This window comes from Dasypus novemcinctus, chromosome X (assembly GCF_030445035.2).
Source record: "Dasypus novemcinctus isolate mDasNov1 chromosome X, mDasNov1.1.hap2, whole genome shotgun sequence".
Classification (NCBI taxonomy): Eukaryota; Metazoa; Chordata; class Mammalia; order Cingulata; family Dasypodidae; genus Dasypus; species Dasypus novemcinctus.
In genome coordinates, this window is record NC_080704.1 from 68,885,276 (window position 1) to 68,913,067 (window position 27,792).

Consider the following 27,792-nt stretch of genomic DNA (forward strand, 5'->3'; position numbering starts at 1 on the left):
TGTGGGCCAATTCCTATAATAAATCTCATAGTATTTAAATATATATATTTCTGTTGGCTGTGTTTCCCTGGAGAATCCTGATTTGTAGGTATATACCCCAAAGAATTGAAATTAGGGACTCAAGCAATATTTGCACACCGATGTTCATAGCACAACTATTCATAATAGCAAAAAAGTGAAAACAACTCAAATGTCAATCAACAGGTGAAAGGATAAACAAATATGGTATATAAATCCACTGGAATATTATTCAACCATAAAAAGGAATGATGTTCAGATACATGCTACAACATAGATGTACCCTGAAAACACCATGTTGAATGAAATTAGCAAGACACAAAAAGACAAATATTTATGATCTCATTTATATGAAGTAATGAGAATATGCAAATTCATAGTCAGAATACAGGTTATCAGAGACAGGGATGGGGGTAGGGAAAGGGGATTTAATGTTTAATTGGTACAGAGTCTCTATTTGGAGTTATTGAAAAGTTTGGTAATGGATGATGTTGATGGTAGCACAACATTGTGAAAGTAATTAATGCCACTGAATTGTATACTTGACAGCTTTTTGTTGTATTTGTGTTACTACAATCAATTTTAAAAAACAACAACCATAGAACTGTACAACACAAAGAGTAAAAACTAATATAAACTATGGACTTTAGTTAATAATTACAAAAATATTGGTTCATCAATTGTAACAAGTATATCACACTAATGCAAGATGTTAATAATAGGAAAAACTGAGTGTGCAAGGTCAGGGACTCTGCACTTTCTGCATGATTTTTTGGTAAACCTATAACTGCTCTAAAAAATAAATGAAAAAAGAACACCTAAATGCCAGGCCTCTCTCTGGCCACTACCTCTTTGCAGTCAAACTTCTGGAATAAAGGAGGCTGCATGTAAAACCTCACAGACCATTCTTTTGACACCCCATTGCAGTTTGGTGTACACTCCCACTCTTGCTCCAAACTGGCCTTGCCCACTTCACCAGTGACTTGCCAGACCCACACCCAAGAGCATCTTTTCTACCTTTATCTTGCTGGGACTTTGCCTAGCATTTGACACATACACTCTTGGTAATACCATCTTTCATCCCCAATGCCTTCCTTGACTTCTGTGAGAGGCAGCTTTCCTGGCTCTGGTCCACCTTGCCAATCCCTCCTTAACAGGGTTTTGATGACCCTTATTCCTTATACACTCTATCTAAGGTGCCATAAGCAAATCATGTCACAATTCTATCTTCAGAACATATCCAAAATCCCTCCAAAAAATACAAAAAAACAAAAACAAAAACAAAAAATGACAAAAAAGGTAATGTACAAGTTTCCATATGTCATGCTCTATTTCAGGAGAGCACCTGATCTCAATTTGCTTCATGAATAAAGGTGTGGAAATGGTTGCATATGGATTGATTTGGAAAATGATTACAAGTACAGACAAAAAAGAAAAAATACAACTAAAGAAAGAAATACAATTTCAAAGATTTTTCAGTGATGAGAATCCACATTTGTATCTCAAGATAATGTAGTTGGAAAAAAAAGAAAAAAAACCTTGATGTAAATTCCTCCTTTTCTTCTGGCTTAATGAATATCATTTATTCAATATAAAATCTTTTTATGTTCCACATATTAAGAATAAATATACGTTAAATCTTCTTTCAAAAAAAAAGAATATATCAAAAATTCAACCATTCTCACCACCTCCGTTGCTTCCATTCTGGACTGAGCCACCATCAACTATTACCTGAAGCACTGCAGGAATAGCCTTCCTCTTCCCCCTGCTTCCTTTTTGCCCCTACAGCCCACTCCCACTCCCAGATATTTCAGTCAGACTGTACTGCTCCTCAGCTCAAAATCCTACAAAGTGTAAAGTTTGACGATGACCCCCGAAGCCTTATACCATTTGTCCTCCCCCCTGACATCTCTGACCTCCTCTCCTACCACTCTCCTCACACACTCTGCTCCAGCTTCACTGGCTGCCTTGCTGTTCTGCTAACATTCCAGCATGTTCTTACCTTAGTCTTTGTACTAGCTATTTTATCATCCTGGAATGCTCTTCCTTCAGTTAGTCTCAGAATTTGCTCCCTCAGTTCCCTCAGGTCTTTGCTTGAATTTCACCTTCTCTGTGAGACCTACCCCAACTGCCCTGTTTAAAGCAACAAGCTCCTCCACCCCCAGGACTCCCTGTACACTTTCCCTGCTCTACTTTCTCTATAACATTTATCACCATCTGACATACTGTATATTTTACTTATGTATTTTCTTCATTATCTGTTGGCCTTCATGGAGCTTCCATTACCATGATGAGAAACAGACAATTAAAAAGTTACAGAAAATAATAAATAGCAATAAAGATAATTTGCCAGGTGGTAGTAAATGCTATGAATAAGAAAAAAAGGCTGTTTCAGGGATTGGAGAGTAAAGGGTTGGGGTCGAGGGATAGGGATTACTATTTTATATATCAAGTGTCCGGGAAAGGTCTCACTAATAAGGTGACATTTGAGCAGAGACGGGTAGGAAGTGCAGGAACAAACTATGCCAATGTTCAAGAGACAAACGCTGTAGGCAGAGGGAATAGCAAGTTCAAAAGCCCTGAGGTGGGATTTTAAACGTGTCAGACTCGAATGTCCGAAACAGAATCATTACATTTTCCTAATCTTGTTCTTATATCCCTCAATGGCAACATTGTCCAGTCCCTTGCCCAAGTCTGAAACTGCAGGACATTGGTCTGATTGCTTGTCTGCCTCCCCTGACTGGACTGGTTGCCCTTGAGGCCAGAAGCTGGCCCTGTCTCACTAGTAAACATGGCTTGTCACAGAGAAGGTGCTCAGTGAGTAGTAACATCACACTTTGCTAGTAGATGCTGGCACTTAAGTTGATATTAGACATGAAAATGCCTCATTTAGTCATTCACCAAATGTATGCTCAGCACCATGTTTGTGCTAAACTCTGTTAGGTGCTAAAGATATAAACATGAATAAGATACTCTCTGCCCTGGGAAACTCAGCCTGGCTCTAGACAAGCAAAAGAAATCTGTATAAAAGGAATTACCATAGCCAGCACCCCCGGTCCCCTATCCTGACTAAACAAGTTGATCATCTGTCAGTTAGCATGTGGGATTGGATCCTGAAGGGCTCCTTCTTGCAAGGAAGACATAACAAAGGAATTGTGAGGTACTAATGTGCATACTTGGTCTTTCTCTGCATTGTCTCTTAGGAGGGGTGGGCCATTCAAACAAAGAGTTGTGCCACCCTCCCTCCTCCTCCACATTTTTTCTCCCCATAACATACACACACACACACACACACTTCTCCTGAGTCTCTGCAATACCAGGATCAGGAAGAAGGGTGCCCAACTAGGAGGCCTCTTTAACATTTCAAAGGCAATTTTTTAAAGATTTTATTTTTTAAATGTATTTCTCTCCCCTCCCCCCACCCAGTTGTCTGCTCTCTGTCTTCATTTGCTGTGTATTCTTCTGTGACCGCTTCTATCCTTATCAGTGGCAGGGAGAATCTGTGCTTCTCTTTTATGTTGTTGCATCATCTTGCTGTGTCAGCTCTCCCTGTGTGCGGTGCCATTCTTGGGCAGGCTGCACTTTCTTTCACGCCAGGCGGCTCTCCTTACGGGGCGCACTCCTTGCGCGTGGGGTTCCCCTACGCGGAGGACACCCCTGCGTGGCACTGGCACTCCTTGCGAGCATCAGCGCTGCACATGGGCCAGCTCTACATGGGTCAAGGAGACCCAGGGTTTGAACCACGGACCTCACATGTAGTAGGCGGACGGACGCACTATCCATTGGGCCAAGTCCGCTTTTAATTTCCCTGAAGCTCCATTTCTTTTAGGCCCAGCTTAAAAGTTCAAAGCTGGCTGGTGTGATGAATGGTTGGTGACTGGGCAGAAGGCATGGAAGATAACTCCTGAGACAGTGCCCCCTTGCCCAGGGTTATTTGGAGCCTGCCACCTGACTATTGTATATACCTCCTCTCTCCCTGTTACCACAAGCAAGACTGCCCTGGCCCTTTGTTTCCCTTGGCTCCAAATTTAGGAACTGCCTTCTCCAAACCATAATCTTTGGCCAAGATTCTGGAAGAAGTGTGAGCGGTGACCAGAGGCACAAGGCAGCAAGGAGGCCTATTAAGGAGGTGCTGGGAAAGAAAAGGGACCTTTGGATTAGGCCAGACAAATGAAAATCAGGACTTTGCAAAGCAGGAAAGCATAGCTCCAGGGAACTTTTATAGTCCTCCAGATAGGGAAACTGAGGCTATCGACAAGATGGGACTTGCCCAACAAAGTCACACAATGAGCCAGCAACAGACCCTCTCCCCTCCGTTTGTTTAGACCAGGGACTACAATAGAGGGTCTAATGTCCAAACTGCTGATTTCTGTTGGGGGGAGATGTATGGAATGCCATGCTAAGTCATGGAACTTCATGGACTATTACAGAAAGAATTGTCCAAGCTGCAAGAGATAGAGGAGCCTGATGAGTCTTACCCCTACCTTGTAGAGATGGTGTGATGGATTGGCCCAGAGAAAAGAGGTGCCAAGGTCATAAAGCAAGTCTGAGGCAGAGCTGGAGCCAGATCTGTCCCTCCACTCCCCTCCACATCCCCCCCCCAGCAGCCATGTCAGTTCCTGTACTCCACACATGCAGGGTTTGTACTCCACCTTTTCCCAGTTTAGCAGTTGGATCTTTTCAAGGCAGTCAGGTCCCAGTGGAGCAAGGGAGAACACACCTGCAATGCAAAAATGGCATTCATTGTTCTCTAATTCCCTCCCTCTCTCCTCAACCTTAATCCCTTCCCTCTTTTTCAGACAGTCAACAGTTTTAGGACTGGGCCTTCTAAAAATTCTTCAACTAGTAGTAGAACTACATTTTTTGTTGTCTCAGTTTACCTAGACCTGGCAGACACTAATGCCACTTAATGCCCTCAGGCTAGAGACGCAAGCACTTGCCACACCTCTGGCACAGAAATAGGCAAGGTTGGCACAGGCCTCCATACTCTGCCTTCAGCCTGACCTCCAGTATGGGCCCAGGTGAGAATTTTCTCCCAATAGCTAGCCTTTTCAGGAACAGGGCTGCACAAAGCCAGGCTCACCTTTAGAGGTTTGGGGGAACATCTGGAGACCTTGGGGATCTCTTCACACTCCCTGAAAGGTGGGAAATTTGGGTGAGGGTCAAACTCCAGAAACTGGTATCTTCCCAAAGAATAGTGAAAGTAGTCCTGGATCTGGAGCCTGGGGCTGTGGATTCCAAATCTGTCCCTGTTGCTGGCAGGCTCCGTGACCATGGGAAAGGACTTTCCCTTCTCTGGACAGCAGCAGGCCCATAGGTAACGAGTGGAGGTTGACTTTGATGGTCCCTAAGGACCCTGGTGTGACGGAGAGGTGGGCGAAGCTAGGTGCCGACACTGTAGCTGGCTTTCCTTGGCAGCTGAATCCTTCCTCTATGTGACCTGAGGTTGCACGCCGTAAGGCCCTGCTTCTGCGCCCAAGGACGGGCCAGGCGAAGTGTATAGGGGCTGCAGTTCCCCAGTCTCCCCAATCTCTTCGCCCCGCTTCACTCTGCCCGCTTTGTGCTCTGGGATAAACTGCTTGACGGTGGACAGGACGCCGCAGCGCGAATGTACGGCGGCCACGGAAATAGGAGCGCCTGCAAAACCGAAACTGAACTCCGGGGGTCCAGTGAGGCCCATACGGGCGGGACTGGCCCCGGGAGCCCGCGGTGTCGCCAAGCTGTAACCCACCTGGCGTGGGGGAGGAAATGGGGTGTCCCTGCGCCTGGTTCCGCACCCTCTCCGCCACAGCCAGCACCACGCCCTTACTTATTTGCATTAAAGAGAAACGTACCAAAGGAAAACAAGGGGTGGGCCAGGGCTCGCCTTCCCACTGTGGCGATTGGGCCACATGACTGCCAGTCAGAGCGCGGATGCCCCTCCCCGTGGCTTTGGAGTCTTGGAGGAGGGGGTATGGGGGAGCAGCCTAAAGCTTGGGGAAGGGGGGTCGGTGCCGGAGGTGACTGGAGCCGTGGTGGTGGCGGCAGGAGCAGCAGCGGTGGCCAAGGCGGCGGTGGCACTCTCAGCCGCGGCAGCAGAGGCTCCAGCCCCGGTCAGGGCGGCGCAGCAGACAATACCCGGGCTGGGAGCCGGACGAGGCCGCGTAAGCTTTGCGCGCAGCAAAGAACCTCCGCCTGCCTGCCGCCGGGTGCAGTCCCGCGTGCTCCACTCCGGCCGCCCAGGGAAGGGCACCAAGGGCTGGGCCGGTCGGCGTCCGGACCGCTTGCTGCTCTCCTTGGACCGCGTTCGGCGGACTGTCCGGTAAGGGGCAGAGTGGCAGCGAATCCTTGGGGCCCAGGCGACTGCAACCGCGGGAAGTGGGGGGTGGGGTGAGGCGAGCTAGCTTGGGCCGTGCCTCTGGGCTCTTGGGGGAGGCGGGGAAGGGCCCGCACGTGCTACCGCTTGGTCCCGTGAGGGGCGCTGCCACTTAGCACCCCCAGACGTGCATTTGTAGGCTGGGAGCTCCGCAGCTTTGTTGTAGCAGATTTGCTGGAACAGCTGGGTTACCCGGGTACCGCTCACCCCAGTAGCCCTGCTGCTGCCCCACCCCTCCCCTGCGCATCTCCTCCCTCTCCTTTCTGCGGAAGCCTGCGCTCTGGCCTGGGCCCGACCTGGACTGACTTTGACGTGGATTGGGGGATCCACACTGCCTGTCCGCCCCCGGGGGGAGCTCAGTGGACCTGTGGGATACCTACTTACCTTCCGAACCTTGGCCTTGCGACTCCAACCAGCTGTGCCCCCTCCTCCTGGGCCTCCTGGTGCATCTGGCTCCTGCTCCATCTGGCGGTGGGACTCTCCCTGGTCCTTGGTTTAGAGCTTCAGCTCAAGCTGTTCCTTGGGTTAGAGCAGCAAGACCGCTTTGTCTACCCTCTTGCCTCGCCTCCTCTCCCTTCAGAGGGCACTGACCGCATTTTTCTTTCCAGTCTCCGTTTGAAAACAACGATAAGTGTTGTGGGGGTTGGGGGACTTTCCATGCCAGAGGCCAAGGGGGCAGGCATTGTAGTGTGTGTGAGAGAGGCAGAGAAGCAGCTAAACCCTCCAGCCTTGCAGTTTCTTAAAATACCCAGCCTGCCAGGCCACAGCCATTGTCTGCTGCAGACACCTTTGACACCACTGACCACCTGGGTCTGACTGCCTGGGCTCCCCGGGGGCTTAAGGGTTGTGCTTGCCAGGCGCCCAGGCGGCAACTTGCTTGGCCTTGCAGAACAACTCTCCTTGGCCAGGCTGGTCTTGGCATGAGCTGTGGTGTCAAACACCTCCCTTTGCTGTTCTGCCCATCTGCCGCAGTGTCATAGGCATGAGCAGCACATAGGGCAGTGCGCTTTTGAACTCCCAGCCCCATGGCCTTGGATTCCAGCAAAGTCCAGCAGCAACCCTCTTTCGGCCCTACTCATTGCACAGTCACTACACCCTAGTGAGCCCCAGCAATGGGCTCTCAAGGCTTTTCTGGGGATCAGGAGAGAGGAAGCAAGCCAAGAGTTTGGCAAGCTCTTCTTGGACCTTTGACCAACCTGTGAAAGTGGAGAACCCTGTCAGCTGTGGGGCCCAGGCAAAGCCTCAGCACCTTTGAGAGGGGGCAATAAGACCCAGTGACTCCCTCATTTGGGGAAAGGTTACCTGGGGACCTTCTTAACACTGGCCAGGAGAGCAGATACCATACTGCAATCACCTCCCACCTTGACTAGACCCTAATAGAAGCACTCACTCATAGCTGGACAACTCCAGTCCAGGGCTAGGCCTGCCTTCTGCCCTGCCTCAAGCCAGCAACCACAAAATGTATGTGCCCTCTATTGCTCTCCTCACAATCCCACACCCAAACTCACTCACACTTACCTATCCAAATCTTCCCTTTTAGGCCCCAGCTCTGGGCCCAATTTCTTCTTGCCTTTTTTGCCTGTCTCTTACAACCCATGATGACCTCTTCTTTCTTAGAGTTCCTCTGGGATGCCCATGTCTCCTTGACATTTGGGGGCATAAATTATAATTAGGAGGAAGACTATAATTAATTTTCCTTGTCTCTTCTTTTGTCTCTCCATATCATGGATGTCTTGGTTCTCTCTGAATCCCTCAGAGGAGTAGATGAAACCTGGGACCTCAGCCACAAATACTTCAATTGTTAATAAATGCTCCAGAAAAACCTGCTAACTTTGTAGAGCTTTCCAGAAGACCTTGACCTCTCCTACTTGTGCTTGTGCCAATTCTTATGAAATTGCCAACATAAATGGTACTCAAGGCTCAGATATTTATTGAGTATGCCAAATGAGGATGGGTATGGGGAATGGTTGCAACTACAAGAAAAAATATCATGATGTATCCATTCAGCAAGAAGCTCAGGATTCAGACCACCTAGACCCCAAACTACACATAACTTTGGTTGCTGATTCAAGAGCCCATTGTATATAGTGGGGATCATTCTGGGAAGCTTCCAGAAAGTATAGGCTTGGCTAGGCAAAGGATTGAGTGCATAAACATAAGAGGTCCACGTTAGAATGGGAAGGGGTGGCTGGCAAGCAACCCGAAGTAACTGAGTTGATTCTGGTTAAGATGGCTCTGAGGTAGAGAGGAGGCTGGGACTCAGGGACGGGGTTTCCAAACACCAGACTGCAGAATGGGAATCTGATCCATTTAGGGGAGGAGGGCATCAAAGATTTGTAGATTGAGGAGTTTTGGATTGTTTGTTTGTTTTTTGCGTTTAAATATGTCATGATAAAAACAGAATTTTAGAAAGGGATTGGATACATGCCACAAGTCAGTCAGGTAAAAGGCTGCCTTTGGATATCGAAACAGTTAGAAGCAAGCAATCTCCAGAGGGAAGTTGCACCATGTCATCCTCCCAGAGGGAAAGCTGAAACCTAAATGCTAGCATAGTGGGGACTGAGAAGAGTCCACCTGGCCTCTACTGAATCCTTTCCTTTCAGCTGGACAAGCCTTCAGGGAGCACCAGTTGGGACCCCTATGCTTATGGAAATCTGAGTCCTGAAAAGAAACAGGGAATTGCTTGAGGTCACACAGTTGAGGTCTCACAGCTATTTAGGGATAGGCTGCTGCTTCTTAGACTGTGACTCTTTCCATGGTATACAGCTGTCTTCAGCAGCCTCCATTCAACCCAGATCTCATTAACCACTCACCTATGTGGGAGGACCTCTCCCTTTTAATGTCTCTCTTGCTTCTTGGTCTTGATCTGCAGCCCTGTCAGATGCTGAAAGTTTCAGAAAGAGAGAAGATGGAGGAAATTTTCAGTCTAATGATTCCTTCCTAGTCTAGTGGAGGTGTTAAAAATTCCTAAAGAACTGTTAAATTTACACTCTCAGAAAGTGTGCAGGAGGAACAACCCTGCTCCACTGTTCCAGGCAATAGCAGAATGAAAGAAATGTTAGAGAGACTGGGAGGTCACAGTTTTGTTTGTAGAACCAAAGAAGGAGAAAGGAGCTTCCAGCCCCTTTCTTATAGCTAGGTTACCTGAGGCTGGAAGAGGGGAAACCCAACATCATTCTATCAATTCTCCTGCTGCAAATCCTGTCCAGGTGCGTGAACTGGGTGGTAAAAGTAAAGTTCCCAGAGGAAGTATTTCATATCCTACCTCTGTCATTCATTCCTGGGTCATTAATCTCTCCCTATACTGCCAGTAATTCTTTCTCAGAGCTAATCTGAGCCTCTCATACTATAGATAAATGGTGTATGTGTGTGTGTGTGCTTGTGTGTATATGTGTATGTTGGAGGTAGGGGAGGGAGATTAAGAGCGACTGGCCACCATTGCTCTTCTGCTTAACAATTCATTGGATATTTCAGACATTAAGCCCTCTCTCCTACCCCCAACTTCTGCTCTCTGAATTAAATAATTACAGAGCCTTTCATCTCCTCTCCATAGTCCTATTTTTCAAACCTGTGCATGTGTAAGTGTTTCACTGGCAAGGTTGACAGGAAAACCAGAACCACTGCCGAGGTGCAGGTACCAGCTGAGTGAGTGTGCTTTGCTCCCCCCCCCCCCCCCCCCACACACACACTTCCCTTTTGGGGATTAGGGGAAATGAGGACAATGGAGAAAATGGCCTGGGGTGGGGGCTGAGAGGGTAGGAGGCAAGACGTGTGGTTCCTTTCTGACCCTTCGGTCTACATTCCTTGTCCCAGAGCTTTCATTACTTTCATCTCCTACAGCTTTTTTTTTCCCCTGCTGAACTTCCAAGCAGATACTTAAACCCCTTCTTCAGCTAGTGCTCCTCAGCTCTCCTCCTCTCCTCCCTTTCCCCAGCAAGTGCTCCTCAGCCTTCCCTGCTGAGGGCTGCACCTCTTCTCAGGATAGACAAAGAGCTAGGCCTGGACAGTTCTGGTCCCCATGCTCTCTAGAAATCCTCTTTAGACATATGGTAAATATTCACAGGTCAGCCTGGTGCATTTGAAAGAATAAAATGTTGGGAGATGTATGCAAAGTGCAAGGCTGAGTCACAGTGCACCTCTGTCCTGCACTGGTAGGCCGGGCCTAATCAACTAGCCACTTAGGCCTTCCAGTGAGGCTTACGACACTCAGAGTCAATCCATTGCCCCCTACCTTCTGACTCAAAGGCCACTAGAAAGCTGGGGACAGGATCATCCTTTCCCAAGCCTCTCAAGGCAACATTGGGAAAATGGAATCCTTGGTTCAATACCCCATTTCTAGATAGGAAAATTGAGACCCAGAATAGGGAAAGAGTTATTGGTGACTCAGAATCAGAACCCAAAGTTCCTGGTCCCCAATTCAAGGCTTATTTCTCTAAGTCTTCTCTCCTGCTCCCCTTCTCAAGTTTCAGTTTCTTTATCTGGTCTCCCACACAGGGTGTGGTAAGTACAGGGTGGTGAATACTAAGAAAGTCAGGGATCTCCCTTGTTGGCGTGGCCCAGCCTTTCCTCCATAGGCTTTCCTTGGCTACCTTATCTGACTGTTTCCCTGGGGTTAATGCCTCTTTTGTTCTTCATTTGAACTTGGGGTAGGGGAGGAGATGGTGCTTATCACCCTTTCTGTGCTAGTATTGACAGAGTGGAAGCCTTACTATGCAGGCATAGTACCTGCCTTGGATCTATTCCTCTCTAAGAAAGCTTGAGGGTCTGAGAGGGGAGTGACAAGTTGGTGGCTCCTAAAGCCCTCAATGCCCCAGGCAAGCTGGGCAGGGGACCTGAACAGTCTGTGGAGAAAGCTGGGGCATCAAGAAGACTCACCAGGAAAGCCCATTTCTAGGGAGAGAAGGGTTCTATATAACTACATCTCCCTGGCTGAAGGTGACTCTGGGAATTATTTGGGGCTAGAGCCAAGGAGCAGAAAAGTGAGGCTGGAAAACTTGCAAGGAGCATGTGGGGAGAAAAAGAGGTGAAGGTCAGGCAAGGGGTTTGGTCTGGATCCTGTCAGCAATGCAGAATAATTTGGTAAGTAGAGGAGTGATGCCCTGAAATCAGGGTTGTAAGAAAATGAATCTGGTGAGGGTGTGCAGGATGGATGGGATGGGAGGGGAGAAGCTGGGTGTGGGATTGCAGCACTGTGGCGGAGAGTGACCAGAGGGAGCTCAGCTAAGAGGCTTGTGTCATCTTCTGAGGACTTGGGGTGGCAGCTGAAGAACTGGAAAGGAGAGGGTAGCTGCAAGAGGCTCCATCACAATGACCCTTTGTTGAACACCTGCTAGGTGCCTAATGAGTGTTTGTCCTTTACATTTATCATTTCTAATCCTTACTACAATCCTGCATGGTAGATAACATTTTCATCATTTTACAGATGAGATATTTAAGTCTCAGAGAGGTTAGGTCACTTTCTCAAATCCACACAGCTGGTAAGAGATGATGCTGATATTTCAATTCTCAGCTGCCAAACTCCAGCTGAATTAGAACTCAGTTGAACCAACATTTTTTGAGCTTCTGCTATGTGGTAGATATAGTGACCATAAGATGAGTGAGGGTCCATTTGAGAGAGATGAATGGATAGACTGAGGCCTGCCAGAATAAATTACCCAAGGCTGAGGATGTGAACAACTCAACTGAGGTGCTGGTGGTGGGGGAAGGGAGAGAGGACTCTTGTTTGGAATCTGTATTGCATCTAGGCTTGGTGGGATGCCTTATCAAGAGTTGTCTCTCTGCAGGAAAGGCTACAAATTGGGGGAAAGGTGGCTTCTGGGGTAACTTGGGTAGAGCTTTGCTGGTAGCTTCCATAGCTTCATCAAAGGGTACCAAGCTAGGTAATCCTTCCTCAGGCCCTAAAGAAAGAGTTTTGAGAGTGGGCCTTGACTGTGGACTTTAGAAATGGGTAAGTCCAGGTTCCAGATCATCTCAGAGGTCATTTTATTTAAATTCATCCTTATTGGCAGGTTTCTGTTTGAAACTTTTTCAGGATCCTCAACCTTATCTCTTAAGGAAAAGGGAAGTGGAGGTTCCTGACCCACTGGGAGTGATGTTGGGGGTTACTGATGAGAAGAGCATCCACAAGCTGGGTTAGCAGCCCCTGGATTCTAAAGTCAGCAGGCTTTCTGGAATGTGCTGGGTGGGGCCAAAACAGTGGCAGCCAGTGAGGACTGAAAATGCTACAAAGAAGTCTCAGCTAGTTGAAACAGGGGTGGGAAAGGAGGGTGGTGATGCCTTTTGTGGGTGTGAAGAGAACCTGCACAGCCCTCATTCTCACCCTTCCTTTGTTGACTGAGGGCCAGCACGGTGCAGCAGAATGGCATGAGACTGAGATTAAGAGGTCTGGGAACTAGTGTGGCTCTGTCATCATCTCACTTTGTTATGTTGGGCAAATCTTTTCCCATGCCCAGCACAGTTTCTTTCTCTGTGACAAGGACTTACCACCCCCCCACACACCCCCCTCCTGTAGTTGCTGGGAAGTAGAAATGGGGGTTGGAGGAGTGGAGAGCATTTATAAATTAGTGAGTGCCCTGGGTGAGTGAAGGATGTCTGTTGGTTTGCATTTTCTTTGATGTTGGTACTTTTAGCTGAGTTTGAATTTTTTTTACCTTTCTGGCCTGGGCTAGGGAGCCTGGCTAGTTGAAATTTCTGGATAATACAGAGCTGTTAGCCAGTAGCTGGCTCGTGGCAACATTTTGGGTCCCTATATATCAAAAGTTGGCTGAATGAGCAACTAAAGCCTCCTGTGCGATGACTACACAGTCATCCTCATTTACCATTTTCCTCACCTAGGGGCCCATAGAGCTCCAAGGAGCACCCTATCCAACCCCCATCTGAGGTGGTTTTACTGCTAGAAGTTGGCCATCTATAGTTTGAATATTAATAAAAACTAGTTGCTATAATGTTTTGTGCCTCTTATATGTAATTCATTATATTAGGTACTTTATATACATTGGTTTGGCTCTTTACAATAGCCTTTAGAGGTAGGTACTCTTAATAGCCTCATTTTACAGTTGAGGAAGCTGAGATATAGACATGTTCAATAACTTACCAGGTTTCTCCCAGCAAGGCAGATCTGAGTCCAGTGCAGAACTGGCTGACTGAGGGCAAACTCCTCATCCTGACCATTCCTTTTTTTATCCACCTCCAACTCCCACTTGGTCTGCCTCCAAGAAGACTGCTTGGAATAGGCGTGGGGAACTGATGTTGGCTGAGGCCATGCCTCTGGGGCTACTACATAAATACACACACTTTCTCCTTTTCTGAACTCAGCCTTCTCTAAGCTGGCTGAGCTGGACCCAGGAAGCTAGGACTGAACAGAATGTGCAAGGCTCAGGCTGCAGCTGTTTGCTCCTCTTGAAGGCCCCAAGGACAGGTTTGTGTCCTGTGTTATGAGGGAAGGGGAGAAAGAAGTTTTTCCCCTAGTAGCCAGCCTTCCATTGGCCCCAGAGTGGTCTGAGGCTGGCTCTAGGAGCTGGGATGGCCCCAGCACTTTTCACCAGAGCCTACTCCTTCCCATGAAAGCAGCATCTGCAGCAAGGAGCCCCTGCCAGGGTCCACAGCATTCTGAGAGGGTTCCTTATCTGCCTGTATGCCTGAGGTTTAGACAGACACACTGGTTGAGAAAACTGAGGGTTGAGGGGCCCTGGATTTGAAGAGGAGTCAGTCCCAGCCTAGGAGAACCACAGAGTAGTGACTTCTGCATGCCCAAGTAAAGGAAGCATAACCTGTTTAGGAGGACAGCTTTGGGACCTGGTGTATTGGCAAGAAGTGAGGAGAAGGGACCTGGGCCAGAGGTGGCTAGGTGGGGCTAGGCTAGATGGTGGTCAACTATGGATGACCCATTCCACCTTCTTCCCAGTGTCTTGGGGGATGCAAGCAGAGACACTATGAGTAGCTATGCAAGGACATGACCCTTGGAAGGGCAAGGCAGGAGGCTGGGAGACAGCACAGTATCAAGGCTGATTCTTTTTTTTTTTTTTAGAATTTTAAAAATATTTATGTTATACACGTGAACTTACAAAACAACTACGAACATGTTTTCTCATACAATACCCCTACACCAACATACTACACTGTTTTGGAACACTTGTTACAGATTATGAGATAATATCAGACTATTACCACTAACTATGGGTTATAGTATACATTTGGTGTATTTTCCCCCATACTCCCCTATTAGTAACACAGTACCTCTTTGACATTGACGCAAGAATATTACAGTATTGCTGCAAACCATAGTCCATAAGTTACATTTATTGCATTTTCTCATGCTTCTCCACATTTTACCACCTTGAAAGAGTAATGTACATTTTTTCTACTTCATAGAAGGACATTCTTTCATTAGCACAATTAACCGAAATTCTCATTCATCTCTGGGGTCCCTGTATTTATTCAGTCCCTAAATTATTCTCTAACTTTCTTTCAATTGACATTTACATCCCTAGACTAGCCTTTTCAGCCACAATCCCATTTATAGACCAGCTGTATTAGTTCTACTTACTATAATGTGTTACCATCAATTCTTTCCATTTCCACACATTTACAATCAAGTTAATTAAAAATTTCCACATATATTAAATATCAAGACACCTTCTCAGCCCTCCTCTTATCTCCTAATAACCTAGGTTATAACTCCATGAATTTATTCTTTTATTTATTATAGTTCATATGAGATCATGCAATACTTGTCTTTTTTTTGTCTGCCTAATTTCACTTAACATATTGTTTCAAGGGTTATCCCTGTTTCCATATGAACCCAATTTCATGTCTTATTTTTTTTATTTATTTTTTATGATCTTTTTTTAAAAGATACATAGATCACAAAACGTTACATTAAAAAATATAAGGGACACAGATTTGGCTCAATGGATAGAGCATTTGCCTACCACATGAGAGGTCCAGGGTTCAAACCTAGGGCCTCTTGACCCGTGTGATGAGCTGGCCCATGCGCAGTGCTGATGCGTGCAAGGAGTGCCGTGCCACGCAGAGGTGTCCCCTTTGTAGGGGAGCTCCATGTGCAAGGAGTGTGCCCCATAAGGAGAGCCGCCCAGTGCGAAAAAAGTGCAGCCTGCCCGGGAGTGGTGCTGCACACACGGAGAGCTGACACAGCAAGATGATGCAACAAAAAGAGACACAGATCCCTGGTGCCCCTAACAAGAATACAAGCAGATACAGAAGAACACACAGCAAATGGACACAGAGCAGACAACTGGCAGGGGGACGAGGAAGGGGAGAGAAATAAATATATCTTTAAATATATATATATATATAAATATATATATAAGGTTCCCATATACCCCCACTCCCCACACCCCCCCTCCTCCCACGTCAACAACCTGTTTCATCAGTGTAGCATATTCATTGCATTTGATGAATACATTTTGGAACACTGCTACACAGCATGGATTATAGTTTACGTTGTAGTTTACACTCTCTCCCAGTCCATTCAGTGGGTTATTGCAGGATATATAATGTCCTGCAATATCATTTAGGACAACTCCAAGTCTTGAAAATTCCCCCACTTCACACCTCTTCTTCCCTCTCCCTGCCCTCAGCAATTCCCATGGCCACTGTCTCCACATCAATGATACAGTTTCTTCCATCACTGAAGTCACAATAATTCTATAGTAGAATACCAGTAAGTTCACTCTAATCCATATTTTATTCATCCATCCTGTGGACGATGGGATGGCGATGTCCACTCCACCTCTAAATCGAGAGGGGGTTTAGATTCCACATGGCAGGTGGATGGGATTCTCCTGCTTGCAGTTGTAGACTCTCATTTCTCTGGTGTGGTGGCTGATTCTTATTAGCAAAGATGACCCTGGGCCTTAGTAGAAAGAGAACCTGAAGCTGAGAGGAGAGAATCTCAGTTCTGGGAACACAACCCCACCTCCTTCACTACCACCCCCACACACACACACACACACAAACACACATACACATCATGTGCATTGAGAGTTTTTAAAACTTTCCTTCATTAGAAGACTTTGTATAAACTCACACACACACATCTTTAAAATCCCCTCATACCTGACTTTTCATCCCTCAGGCTCCCTACAGTGAAAGGAATTCCCAAATGAACAGCATTTTATACATGGTCTGCTGCTTCTTAAGAAACTGGTATCTGACCTGGAAGGGGGTAATAATAACAATAATGCCAATCCTTATTTACATTGAACTTTTGTTGTCCATTATCTCATCTAATCATTACAACATTGCAGATTGGGGGAGGTGGGAGGATAGGTAGAATAGCTATTTTGATCTCCATTTCACAAGTACCTGAAGCTCAGGGTGGTGCCTAGCCTGTTCAGTGTCTCTTGGCAGACAAGACACTAGCATGGCCTGAGCCTCAAGCCCAGTGGCCCACAGCTCCTTCCATGACACATTGCAGCTGCTTATGACAGGAGAAGGGTGATATAGAGGGTAGTAGGCTGGACTCCATCTCAATGGAAGACAGGAACAATGGTAAGGAAGGCCAACTGGGGCAACAAGGCTCTGAAACAGGTCCTCTTTATGATTCTATTTGTCTAATTCCTCTATTACCAAGAAGGTCCAGTCCAAACCCAGCAGGACAAATCGGCCTTTGATTCACAAGGATGTCTAGACCCATGAAGTTTTTTACTTGGCCCTTGGGTCTTCCTCAATACCACATCACACTTAACTAATTTCACCCACCATAAATCATTGCCATTTCCATTTTCTTCTGTCTGACAAGGCCCAGCTTGAATGCTCCCTTTTCAAGGGAGCTTTTCTGAGCCCAGTAAGATGAGTGTCCTTTTACTTTTCAGATTTATCCTGAGATATATGTTAACAAGGTATAAATAATGATACTCTACCATCCAGCTTAAGAAATAATGAGTACTGTTCTTTAAGGTCTGCATCACATTGTGCCTTCAGATAGCCTATGAACTCCCTAAAAGCAAGGACCTGGGGTTTCCCATTCTTGGCCTGCACTGAAAGACTGAGCACAGAATTCCACAGAAGGGAATACAACTGCACAAACAACTCCACCATACTTGCAGAACCATTATAACAACCCTACCAGTAATTTTGGGGCTGGGGTAAAAAATATCTATGTTGTGTAAAGTAGGGGATTTAGTTAGATGTTAAGTCTGCTTTTCCCATCAGACCACTGGACAGAGAACTCTGGGTGATTATGTGTGTTTATATGATTGTGTTTATGTGATTATATGTTGGGAGGGCTGTCCATTGTAGGTTTGTCATTTGCTAGCCTGAGTTGGACTAAACTATTCTCAACACTGTCAGGTAAAAATGTGACCCATGCAGAAAAACCCCTAACCTGAGTAAATGACAATGCAGGTCTCTGCAGAGGGGATCAGATAAGCTTTATCCCTTTTTCCTTTTCTGGATAAATAGCCATTATTTTGCTCCAATTTTAATATTTAGTTCTGCAGAGTGCTCTTTATTGAAGCTTGAATCACACTGATGATTCAAGTGTCAAGCCAAGCAAGACACAAGGCACAAAACTAATATTCTTGAGGCAGTATTAGGGTTTCCAGAAAGGTCTCTTCTAATGAGGTCAGAGGCTAGGGTGTGAGCTGCCAGCCTCTTTCCAACCCTAATGCTAATCCAGTCTTCTACTGCAGGTGAATGTGTGAGTCTTATTACCTTGGCAACCAATCACAGAGCTGATGTGCTGGCCAGGGACCACAGAGGTGTTTGCCTCTGTCTGGCTCCCAGCAGCTGTTCTGCCTCCTTTCACCACCCTAGTTCCTCCTGTCTTCTGGTGGCTATGCTACAGAAAGGGTACACAATGGTGAGGAACTTCCCAGAGAGGGGTCTTTGGGTTTCAGGGGCTGGTCACTGAGACAGCTGCCAATGTGGAGAGGGGGGATGTGTTGGAGTGTGTGGTAGCTAGCTCTTTTTTTTATTCTATCTTTGTGGCATTTGGATGTTTGGAGGATTGGGAGGCTAGATCTAGTTTATTTATTTAAATATCTGTTGAATATCTATCTCCCAGTGAATCATGTAGGAAAGCACACTGTGGTCCCCAGAGCAGCTGGTAGGTATATCAGCCCTGTGATTGGTTTCCACGACAATTAGATTCATACATTCAAGGAATTCCCTGACTAGATAAGGACATAGACAGGACCAAAATAAGGAGGGGAGTGGTGGCTTAACAGCCTGCCTCATGGTTATAAAGTGGAATTTGGAGGTTTCAGTTGCCCAGGACCACATTAAAGTCCTTTTTCAGCAGGACAGTTAACAGAATTTGTCCTAGACCCACTCATTACATAAACCCTTAGGAAGGGTAGGTATTGGTAGGCCCCTCGGATGGACTGAAGCTCAGAGAGTTTAAGTGGCTTGCCTGAGGCTACCATGCTACCTTGGCTGATCTTGGATTGTAGCCCAAGACTGTGAGGCTCCTACTCAGGGGTTCTGAAGGTCTGAGCATGGTTCCATGAGCAATGTAAGGATCCTGTGGGGAGGAGGTGATAATTCAGGTCAGCAAAATGTCAATTTGAAATTGAAGCCTGTAAGTGGGAGAGCCAGGAGTACTCAGTAAGTTATTTCCCCAGATGCCTTTTAACAATTCTATGATGTCAGAGCTGACTTCCCTCCCTCCTTCCCTGCCCCTCCCTACCTTGTCCCCTTCTGTAATCCCTTCCAATGGGTCTTTTGCACATCAGCAGTTCATCCTGTCTGATACTTCCTGGTACATACAGAGTGACTGGAATGGAGTAGACTCAGCAAAGGGGTTAGGGCAACAGCTGTCTGTTGCTCAGTGTAAGCTTTGCCACCCAAAGGCCTAAAGGAAGCTGTCGCAGCAAGTCAAGCATATGGAATAAAAAAATTTTCCTCACATTTTCCCTTACTTTCTTACTGGTTTCACTCAAGCCTGAGACCACAGACAACTGTAAAAACATATCCAACTGGATACTTGCTTACCAGTATCCATTTCTCTGTCTTTGTCTCTCTCTTATCTTCCAGATCCAACTATGATGCTTCCTGACTTATGATGTTTTAATAGTGCTGGGAAGCCTGAGGCTGCATTTCCAGTGGAACATACTCGAGTTTTCTTTATCACCATGGAAACCCAAAAGGATGATGCTTCCCAGGCCAAAGGAGCAGCAGCCTCTGGAACCATCCAAGGCCAAGGGACAGAGAAAGGAGCCAAGCACAAGGCAGCAGAGCAGGGAAGACCAGTGTCAGAGCTGCCCTCCTCTGGCCCAGGTAGACTAAAGAAAACTGCCATGAAACTCTTTGGTGGCAAGAAGGGTATCTGTACCCTGCCTAGTTTCCTAGGAGGGGGACGAAACAAAGGTTCTGGGAAAGGCAACTCCAAGAAGGGTTTCAGCAAGAGCAAGACCCATGATGGCCTGAGTGAGACAGCCTGTGACTCTGAAGATGTTGCCAGTGAAGGAACTGACCTCTTGCTACCTTTGCCTGACTCATCCTGCCAACTCCCAAGCTCCCAGAGTGCCTATGGGGCTTTGGAGACAGGCTCCAGATACAAGATGTTTGTGGCTGGAACCACAGAAAAGGCTGGGGCTGAGAAGGTTCTCTCTGTCGCCAAGCCAAAGAAAGGCCTGAAAGGCTTTTTTAGCAGTATCCGCCGTTACCGGAAGAGCAAAGTCGCAGAAACTGAGCAAAATGAGGCAGGGGCCAAAGGACCTGAGGGGGCCAGAACAAAGTCTCATGAGCATGTAAGCTCAGCCCCTCTGCTTCACTCTGATGATACCCTCCAACCCCCAAACAAGGAAGATGCCAAACCCCTGGATGCTCCTGAGCCAAAAGTTTCTCAACCACCAGACCCTTCTCTACCAGCTACAGCGAAGACAGCCTATAAAGATCCAGAAAAATCCAAAGAGGCCTGTGCCTCAGCACTCCTGCAACCCAAGCCTGCTTCTAAAGCCAGTAGCCCAGAGGAGTGCCACAGCCCAGAAACAGGGGAGAAAGTAGTGGTAGGAGAGGTAAATCTACCTAGTGGCCCTGTGGGGGACCAGCTGAGCCTCCTGTTTGGGGATGTCACATCCCTGAAAAGCTTTGATTCACTGACAGGTTGTGGGGACATCATAGCAGAGCAGGATATGGACAGCATGACAGACAGCATGGCCTCTGGAGGCCAGAGAGCCAATCGAGATGGAACCAAGCGCAGTTCCTGTTTAGTGACCTACCAAGGAGGTGGGGAGGAGATGGCTTTGCCAGATGATGATGATGACGAGGAAGAAGATGAGGAAGAGGAGGTGGAGTTAGAGGAGGAAGAAGAGGAGGTAAAGGAAGAGGAAGAAGATGACTTAGAGTATCTGTGGGCAAGTGCCCAGATGTACCCAAGGCCTAGCCTGAACCTGGGCTACCATTCTACTACATCCCCAAGCCACCACAACTACATGCTCCTCGACCCAGTTCAGTCATATCCTGGCCTAGCCTCTGGGGACCTTTTGACTCCTCAGAGTGACCAGCAAGAGTCTGCTCCCAACAGTGATGAAGGTTATTATGACTCCACTACTCCTGGATTTGAAGATGACTCAGGTGAGGCCCTGGGGCTTATCCACAAGGATTGCCTACCCCGAGACAGTTACAGTGGAGATGCCCTGTATGAGTTCTATGAGCCAGTTGACAGTCTTGAGAACTCCCCACCTGGGGACGACTGCCTTTATGACCTGCATGGTTGCAGCTCTGAGATGTTTGACCGCTTCTTGGACTTTGAACCCTTCTCTTCTTCCCGGCCACCTGGGGCAATGGAGACAGAGGAAGAACGGCTAGTGACCATCCAGAAACAGTTATTGTATTGGGAGCTTCGGCGGGAGCAGCTTGAAGCCCGAGAGGCCTGGGAGGCACATGCTCGAGAGGCTCATGCCAGGGAGGCACACACCAGGGAGATCTATGTCCAAGAGGCTCACGCCCAGGAAGTTCATGCCAGAGAGGCCCGAGCCCGAGAGGTCTATACGAAGGAGGCCCATGCCAGAGAGGCTTGGGCCCGAGAAAATCACGTTCGAGAGGCCCAGATCCAGCAAAAGAATCCCATCATGGAGTATCAGATGCGGCCCTTAGGCCCATCAGTGATGGGCCTGGTGGCAGGGGTGTCAGGGGCCTCTCAGGCTTCCTACCGTGGAACCACCTCAGCTTTCCCCACCACTGCAAGCAGCAAGCCAGACTGGAGGGACTTCCGTCCTTTGGAGAAGCGTTTTGAGGGAACCTGCTCCAAAAAAGACCAAAATACCTGCCTGATGCAGCTCTTCCAGAGTGATGCCATGTTTGAGCCAGACATGCAAGAAGCAAACTTCGGAGGGTTGCCTAGGAGGGTCTACCCTACTTACTCACCCCCTGAGGAGTCAGAGGAAGAGGGGATTGAGAAAGAAGGGAGTGCCACTGTGAGTTTCTCACAGGCCCTGGTAGAATTCACCAGCAGTGTGAACCTGTTCTCCAGCATGTCCTGCAGCTCTGACTCTGACTCTTCCTTCACTCAAAACCTCCCTGAACTGCCTCCCATGGTGACCTTTGACATTGCTGATGTGGAACGGGATGGGGAAGGTGAGTGCGAAGAGAATCCTGAGTTCCACAATGATGAAGTACTTGCAGCCTCCTTGGAAGCTTTTGAGATGGGTTATTACCACAAACACACCTTTAGCAACTACCGCAACCGATTCTACCAAGGCCTTCCCTGGGGTGTGAGCAGCCTCCCTCGATACTTGGGGCTGCCTGGCATGCACCCTCGGCCTCCACCTGCAGCCATGGCTCTCAACAGGAGAAGCCGCTCTCTCGACACTGCAGAGACTCTGGAACTAGGGCTCTCCAATTCTCACCTAAGCCAGGGCTACGTGGAGTCTGATGAGCTTCAGGCAGAGCAGGAAGATTCAGATGAAGAAGAGGATGAAGAATGGAATCGAGACAGTCCCCTGTCCCTCTATACTGAGCCCCCAGGGGCTTATGATTGGCCTACTTGGGCCCCCTGTCCCTTCCCAGTGGGGCCAGGCCCTACCTGGGTAAGCCCCAGCAAGTTGGATGGGCCTTCCATCCAGTTTCCATATGGGCAGGCAGCCTGTTGCTTACCTCCTATGGCCATGTCAATGTCACTGCCAGTACCAGGGCCAAAGCCAAATGCATTCCAAAAGACAGGGCCTCAGCTAGCTCGTCCTTCACATCTTCCCCTGCCCATGGGGCCTTGCTATAACCCTCAGCCACAGGCCTCCCAGAATGTGAGAGCCAGGCCTCAAGATGTGCTCCTGCCTGTGAATGAGCCCAGTTGCTCCTCTAGTTCTGGGGGCTTCATCCCCAGCCCACTGCCCCAGACCAAGCCTGTGGGCATCACCCATGGCAACCACCAGCTGCCCAGGGTCCAGCCTGAGACCCCTCAGCTTCAGTCCATTCACTATAAAGTTTCTGACCTTGACCTGTCAAAGGAGAGGGCTGAACAGAGGGCCTCTCTCCCCTCCACTGCCATGAATGGACACCTAGCAGAGTAGTCATCAGCAATTCTGGATGGGGTGATGGGGTCTGAGCATGCAAATAGGGTCAGGGGTTGGGCAGAGGGGGGTGGGGTGGGGTGGGGGTTATTGTTTAAATTGAAAATCCTTTTGGCCAAGGAAAGCTCTTATGAGTTTTTACTGTTGTTTTCCCGCTTCCCCTTTCTGCCATCTGTAGCCATGTTCAGCTAAATTACATCTGTCCAGCTCAATTACACCTGTCCAGGGAGGCTACTGTTGATGCTGCTGCTGCTATGCTCCTGTTTTTGCTTTTGGAATTTTTTCATGTGACCCACACAGGGTTTGGGATGCTGTATTTTGTGCCTATTCTGGTTGCCAAGTTAGTGATTATGTATATAGCATGCATCCTTGACACAGGCTGAACCCTTAGCACACCCTTCCTACCCCCATCCCTCAACGCCCACAATGAATGGTGAACCACTAATGAGCAACTTGGTTTGTATGGGCACTGCCTTCTATTAGGGGTCGAGGAACTTGTTTGCTCTTAACAATGTGAAATTGTGATACAGATCTTCCCACCCCCACTTCCTTGGCCTTGGCATAGCTTTTACCATTACATCAGTTGACTGTAATTTGTCCCAGCTAACTGTCCTTAGAATCAAGTAGCATGTGTCTCACTGTCTATTGCTGTGGAGTTTGGCCTCATAACCAGGTGGGGGCCTTTTAACCTGGCCTGCCATAGCTTAGGTTGAAGACAAAAACAATAATCCCCTTAGTGGAGTGATCAAAGTTTTCCAGTTTCCAACAGAAGACAAAACAAAGTTCTACCAAGGACACTGCCTTAGATTCTTGCGCTCTGGAATCACCACATTTTTCCTTCTTCCTCTCTTAAGCAAGCACCTGTGACTGTCTGAGTTGCAGATGCTTTTGAATTTCAGTTTTTTTCCTTCCAAATGAATTTTTCATATTCTCATCATAAGGAACATGTTCTTTTAATTGAGATACAGGAAGAGAATCAGCCTAAATTAGGCTTGGCTGTAGGAGTTGGGTTTTTTTGGGGGGTGGGGAGGAGGGCATGTCAGGGAAGGATGAAAAAAGGAGAGCCATTTGTTCCCAGCAGGAGAGGGGATTTTAGATTTTGAGGAGCTCAAGGCAACCTAGGTTCTTAGAAGGGGAAACTACTCTTCCTCAAACAAAAAGTTCCCTAAGCCTTTCCCGCCCCTTGATTTGGATGTTCTAAAGAGGCTCCAGGCTTGCCTGGCTGATGACTGGGTGCACTCCTGAGATAGGATACCAAAGGCATCTTGGATGCTGTTCTGGGCTCTCTAAAGAGCTGCATTTTCCAATTAGCCATGTCCTTAGCATGATCAAAAGACTAGGCTTCTTGAGAAGAAAAACCGTGACCCACCTTCAATCTGCCAAGCTGCAGGATTCTAATTTGCATAACAGTTGCAGCCATCTATGGAATGATTGAGACCCCTCTTTCTCTTGTATTAATGCAGTTTTCATGTTAAACTAGGTTGGAAATAATGGCAGGGAAGAGCTTGCTGTCAGGAAGACATTGTAAAATGTTAATCTTTCCAGGCTTAATCTCTCATTAGTCACCAATACAAAAGGGTTCTTCTCAAATTTCTTTATTGAAAATGGCATTTGGAACTTTTTTTTCCCCTGGATGTGTTGACCTAAATTATAATTCTTTCCCCCTGCCCCTTTCCCCACCCCACACCCATCTCCATGCCTGTCAAGAGGTCAGCAAGTCTCTTGCCATTCCTGAGATATGGCAAGTTTGCTTGGGAACAGATACTATTGACCCCTGGGTCAAGGTGATTGGACAAATTGCCCTTTGGCTAGGGGATGTGTCCATGCAGGTCTTTGTCATGATTTCTCAGACTGAGTTTGGCCCAGTGTCCCTCCCTGTAAAGAGCAGACCTGGTTGGCAGAAGCTGAACTCCTGGAAGCACCACATGACTTTGCATGACACCAACACAAGTCATTCAGGGACCTAGGCCAGTTCTCCAGGCAGACTTTGGCTGACATTGCAAAGAAGCGCATCTATTTTAGAGCTGAAGAATGAAAGATTGTGAGGAAGGCTCTCCTCACCCCAAGCACAGCATTTCAAGGAAAAGGTGCCCAAATTCCAATTGTCTGACTTTCCACCAAAGCTGCTCCAGGAGGGTGGAGCTACAATTGGCCTTGCTGTTTGGCAGGAATTAACCACTCACCAAATGCCTTTACAACAGAGGAAAACACACCTCTTGCCTCCTCTGTTTGCTTGTCCTTCAGAGCAGCTTGACTCCTGTCTGTGTGGACTGTGCTAGCCACAGCAGGCAGTAGAGCCATCACCAGCCTCTAGCATTTGCTGGAGAAGAGCTGCCAGCTTATCTGGGAAGAAGAAAAGTAGTTGGTCAATCTTTGGCTAAGGGCTGAGAGCTGCCTTTAGGGGCAGGAGCGCAGCAAGAAGCACTGTCTCTGAGGAGAGTCGCCATAGCCCTGACACAACAGACTAGGCCCTGGAAATGAACCCCTGTTCACAGTTTGGATATCATCATTGTATGCAAGTCCTGCTGGCCAGTCCATGGACAATTCTCACCACCACATGTGGGGCAGTCAGGGTACACAATTGCAGAAGTCTCTTTTGAGACTCACTCTAGATACAAGCAGTTCATGGCTGAACCCCATTTGTAGCCTAGAGGAGAAAAGAAGACCTGGCTGGCCACACATGGTGATGACAGCTCAAGGTAATACTGGGAAAGCCATCCAAGCTCCAGGCCTTTCTCCAAATATAGGTCAATGCCTGCTTAGTTGGTGAGAAATCTGCCTTGGACTGCTAACAGTGTTTGTATCATGTCCATCGACCTCCTATTAAGTCAAAGAGCTATAGGCTACTATGACCAGATGAACACCATGTTCCCAGATGAACACCATATTCCCATAGGATGATATGACTCCAAGAGAAGGTATGACTTGGGAGGAGGTGGCTGTCCTCATCTTGCTACCCACCAGGCTTATTTAGTGCCAGACCACACTAATCCTGCAAATTCCCAAATGAGACCAGTCCTTGGGGTACCAGTGAAGGTGAAGAGAAGGCCATCTAGCAGGCCTCTCCCAGGGCCAGAATGCCAGTTTTTAGGTGCTTCAGAGTTGCCAAGGGAAGCCCTGCCTTGGGCCCAGCTAAAACCTACCCTGCCTATCTGGACTCAGCTTGGATACCAGGCCTCAGGCCTCCTCAGACAATACATTAGTCTCCATCCCTTCCCAGTCCTGTACCAAGGAGGAAAGTGGTTGCCCACACCCCAGGAGACTGGGTATATCCTCCTAGTCTTGCTCCCAGCAACTTTCCCACCTATTCCAGTGCCACCCCACCTGCCCTTGGCCCCTGGGCCCAGTTGCTAGAGGGGAGACATCAAGTTTACCCATGAGAATGTTGCATCCAAGTTGTTCTTAATATATATATATATATATATCTAAAGCCAATTATCTATTTTTATATTGTTTGCATTTTATATTCATGGAAAATAATGTTTATCAATTGTTCTTTTCTGATATATTTTATTTTTAAGCGGTGTTGTTTACAGTTTTAAACAAAACAAAGATGACATAAAAATCGCTGCTGCTTGTGCAGAGGGCTGGCATCAACTGCCCAGGGCCCTCCCTTTTTCCCCTCTTCCCACACTCACTGTATAACACTGTCTGTCCCCTCTCCTGTCTGTCTCCTCTCCCCATGATAGGGACAGCAGAAGATTTGCAGGTACCATAGACAAATGCCAGGTGACTCAAGCGTGTGGAACCTGGCAGGGCATGTGTCGTTTTATGGCTTTAATTTTTCCCGTTGAACTTCCCCTCCTTTCATCACCCCCCCCCCCATCCTCCATGTGTAGACCTTCTAGAAGTATTTATGGCTTTCTTTTCCCCCCTCTTTATGTCTTGTGCTTTTGCTTTGAAACTAGAATACCCATGTTGTGGTATTTGTAGTGTTGATTTTCTCCAAAGGAGCATTTTGGGGACATTCTCTACCCAGTGGGGAGGGCAGGGGCTTTTAACTCCCCACACACACACACACAAAAAAAGCTGGGTGAGACAGTGATGCTTGAACTATCAGGAATTGGCCATCTCGTGGAGGAAATCCTTGCATGGGACTTCCAGAGCTCAGTTGATTGTGATCTGCCCAGAGACTTTGGGGAACTCATTGATTCCTCTTGCTGCTTTGGGGGAACCACACCACCACCATTCCTTGTACTCCATCTTGTTCCAGTCCACTCATGGATGGTACTTTGGGGACAGTGACTGTCAGGGTGATGGCTTGCTGGCCTGATCTCCCACTTTTCCATCCTACAGTCACCACAAAGAAGAAAGTCCACATGGCATGTATATGTGTGCAGGTTGGGTCTGTTGAGAGGTGGGGCTTTAATTCTTCTTGTTACTATTGTTGCTTATTTTCCCTGCTGTATGTGAGAGTGGGGGGCGGGGGGGAGAAAATGCATATTTAGCTCATGTTAAATAAAATGGCTGTGGGGAAGAAGGGACGAAGTTAGGAACTGCAGTACATCCTCACCCCAAATGTAAGCTTTTTTTTCTGTCCCAGTGCAGAAAGGGGAGCAATGCCACTAGTGTGCCCGAGCTTCCCCTTCCTCATCCACAAAGCATCACAGAATCCCATGGGTTGTGACCTCTCCACTCTTAGTTCTCACTGACATCTTGATGCACTGCCTCTTTGTAATAAAATATGTTCCTTATGCTGAATACTAATAAACTTCTGGGCTCAAGAGGTACCCTCCAGTCACTGAAGTGCACTTTTGTGGTTTGTTCTGCAGCAGTATGCCTGTGACCTATGGTTGTTGGGTTTTCCCTTAAAGGGAGGTTGAGAAACCCAAGATGAGTGTGAGTGGGGGGGCATCCAGTAGGGGAAACAGAAACCAGAAAATAGAAGAAACAGTCAATGTGCTGGGTTGGTAAACTTTTTTCATTATACTTTCCACATCCTGA

At 47.5% G+C, this 27,792-nt stretch overlaps 1 protein-coding gene and 1 long non-coding RNA gene across 2 annotated transcripts; one reads left to right on the top strand and one right to left on the bottom strand.

The window, feature by feature from the left end:
- Window positions 1-351: 351 nt before the first annotated feature.
- LOC139438046 (uncharacterized) lies at window positions 352-5,833 on the bottom strand. The gene is made up of 2 exons (XR_011647921.1): window positions 5,102-5,833; window positions 352-4,738 (listed from the first exon to the last, which is right to left on the bottom strand). It is a non-coding gene; the product is annotated as an uncharacterized lncRNA (long non-coding RNA).
- Window positions 5,834-5,866: 33 nt separating this feature from the next.
- AMER1 (APC membrane recruitment protein 1) lies at window positions 5,867-27,589 on the top strand. Its single transcript, XM_058291714.1, has 2 exons — window positions 5,867-6,319; window positions 19,373-27,589. The coding sequence occupies exon 2, from the start codon at window positions 19,471-19,473 to the stop codon at window positions 22,846-22,848; it is 3,378 nt and encodes a 1,125-aa protein (XP_058147697.1). The 5' UTR covers window positions 5,867-6,319; window positions 19,373-19,470; the 3' UTR covers window positions 22,849-27,589.
- The last annotated feature ends 203 nt before the right edge of the window (window positions 27,590-27,792 follow it).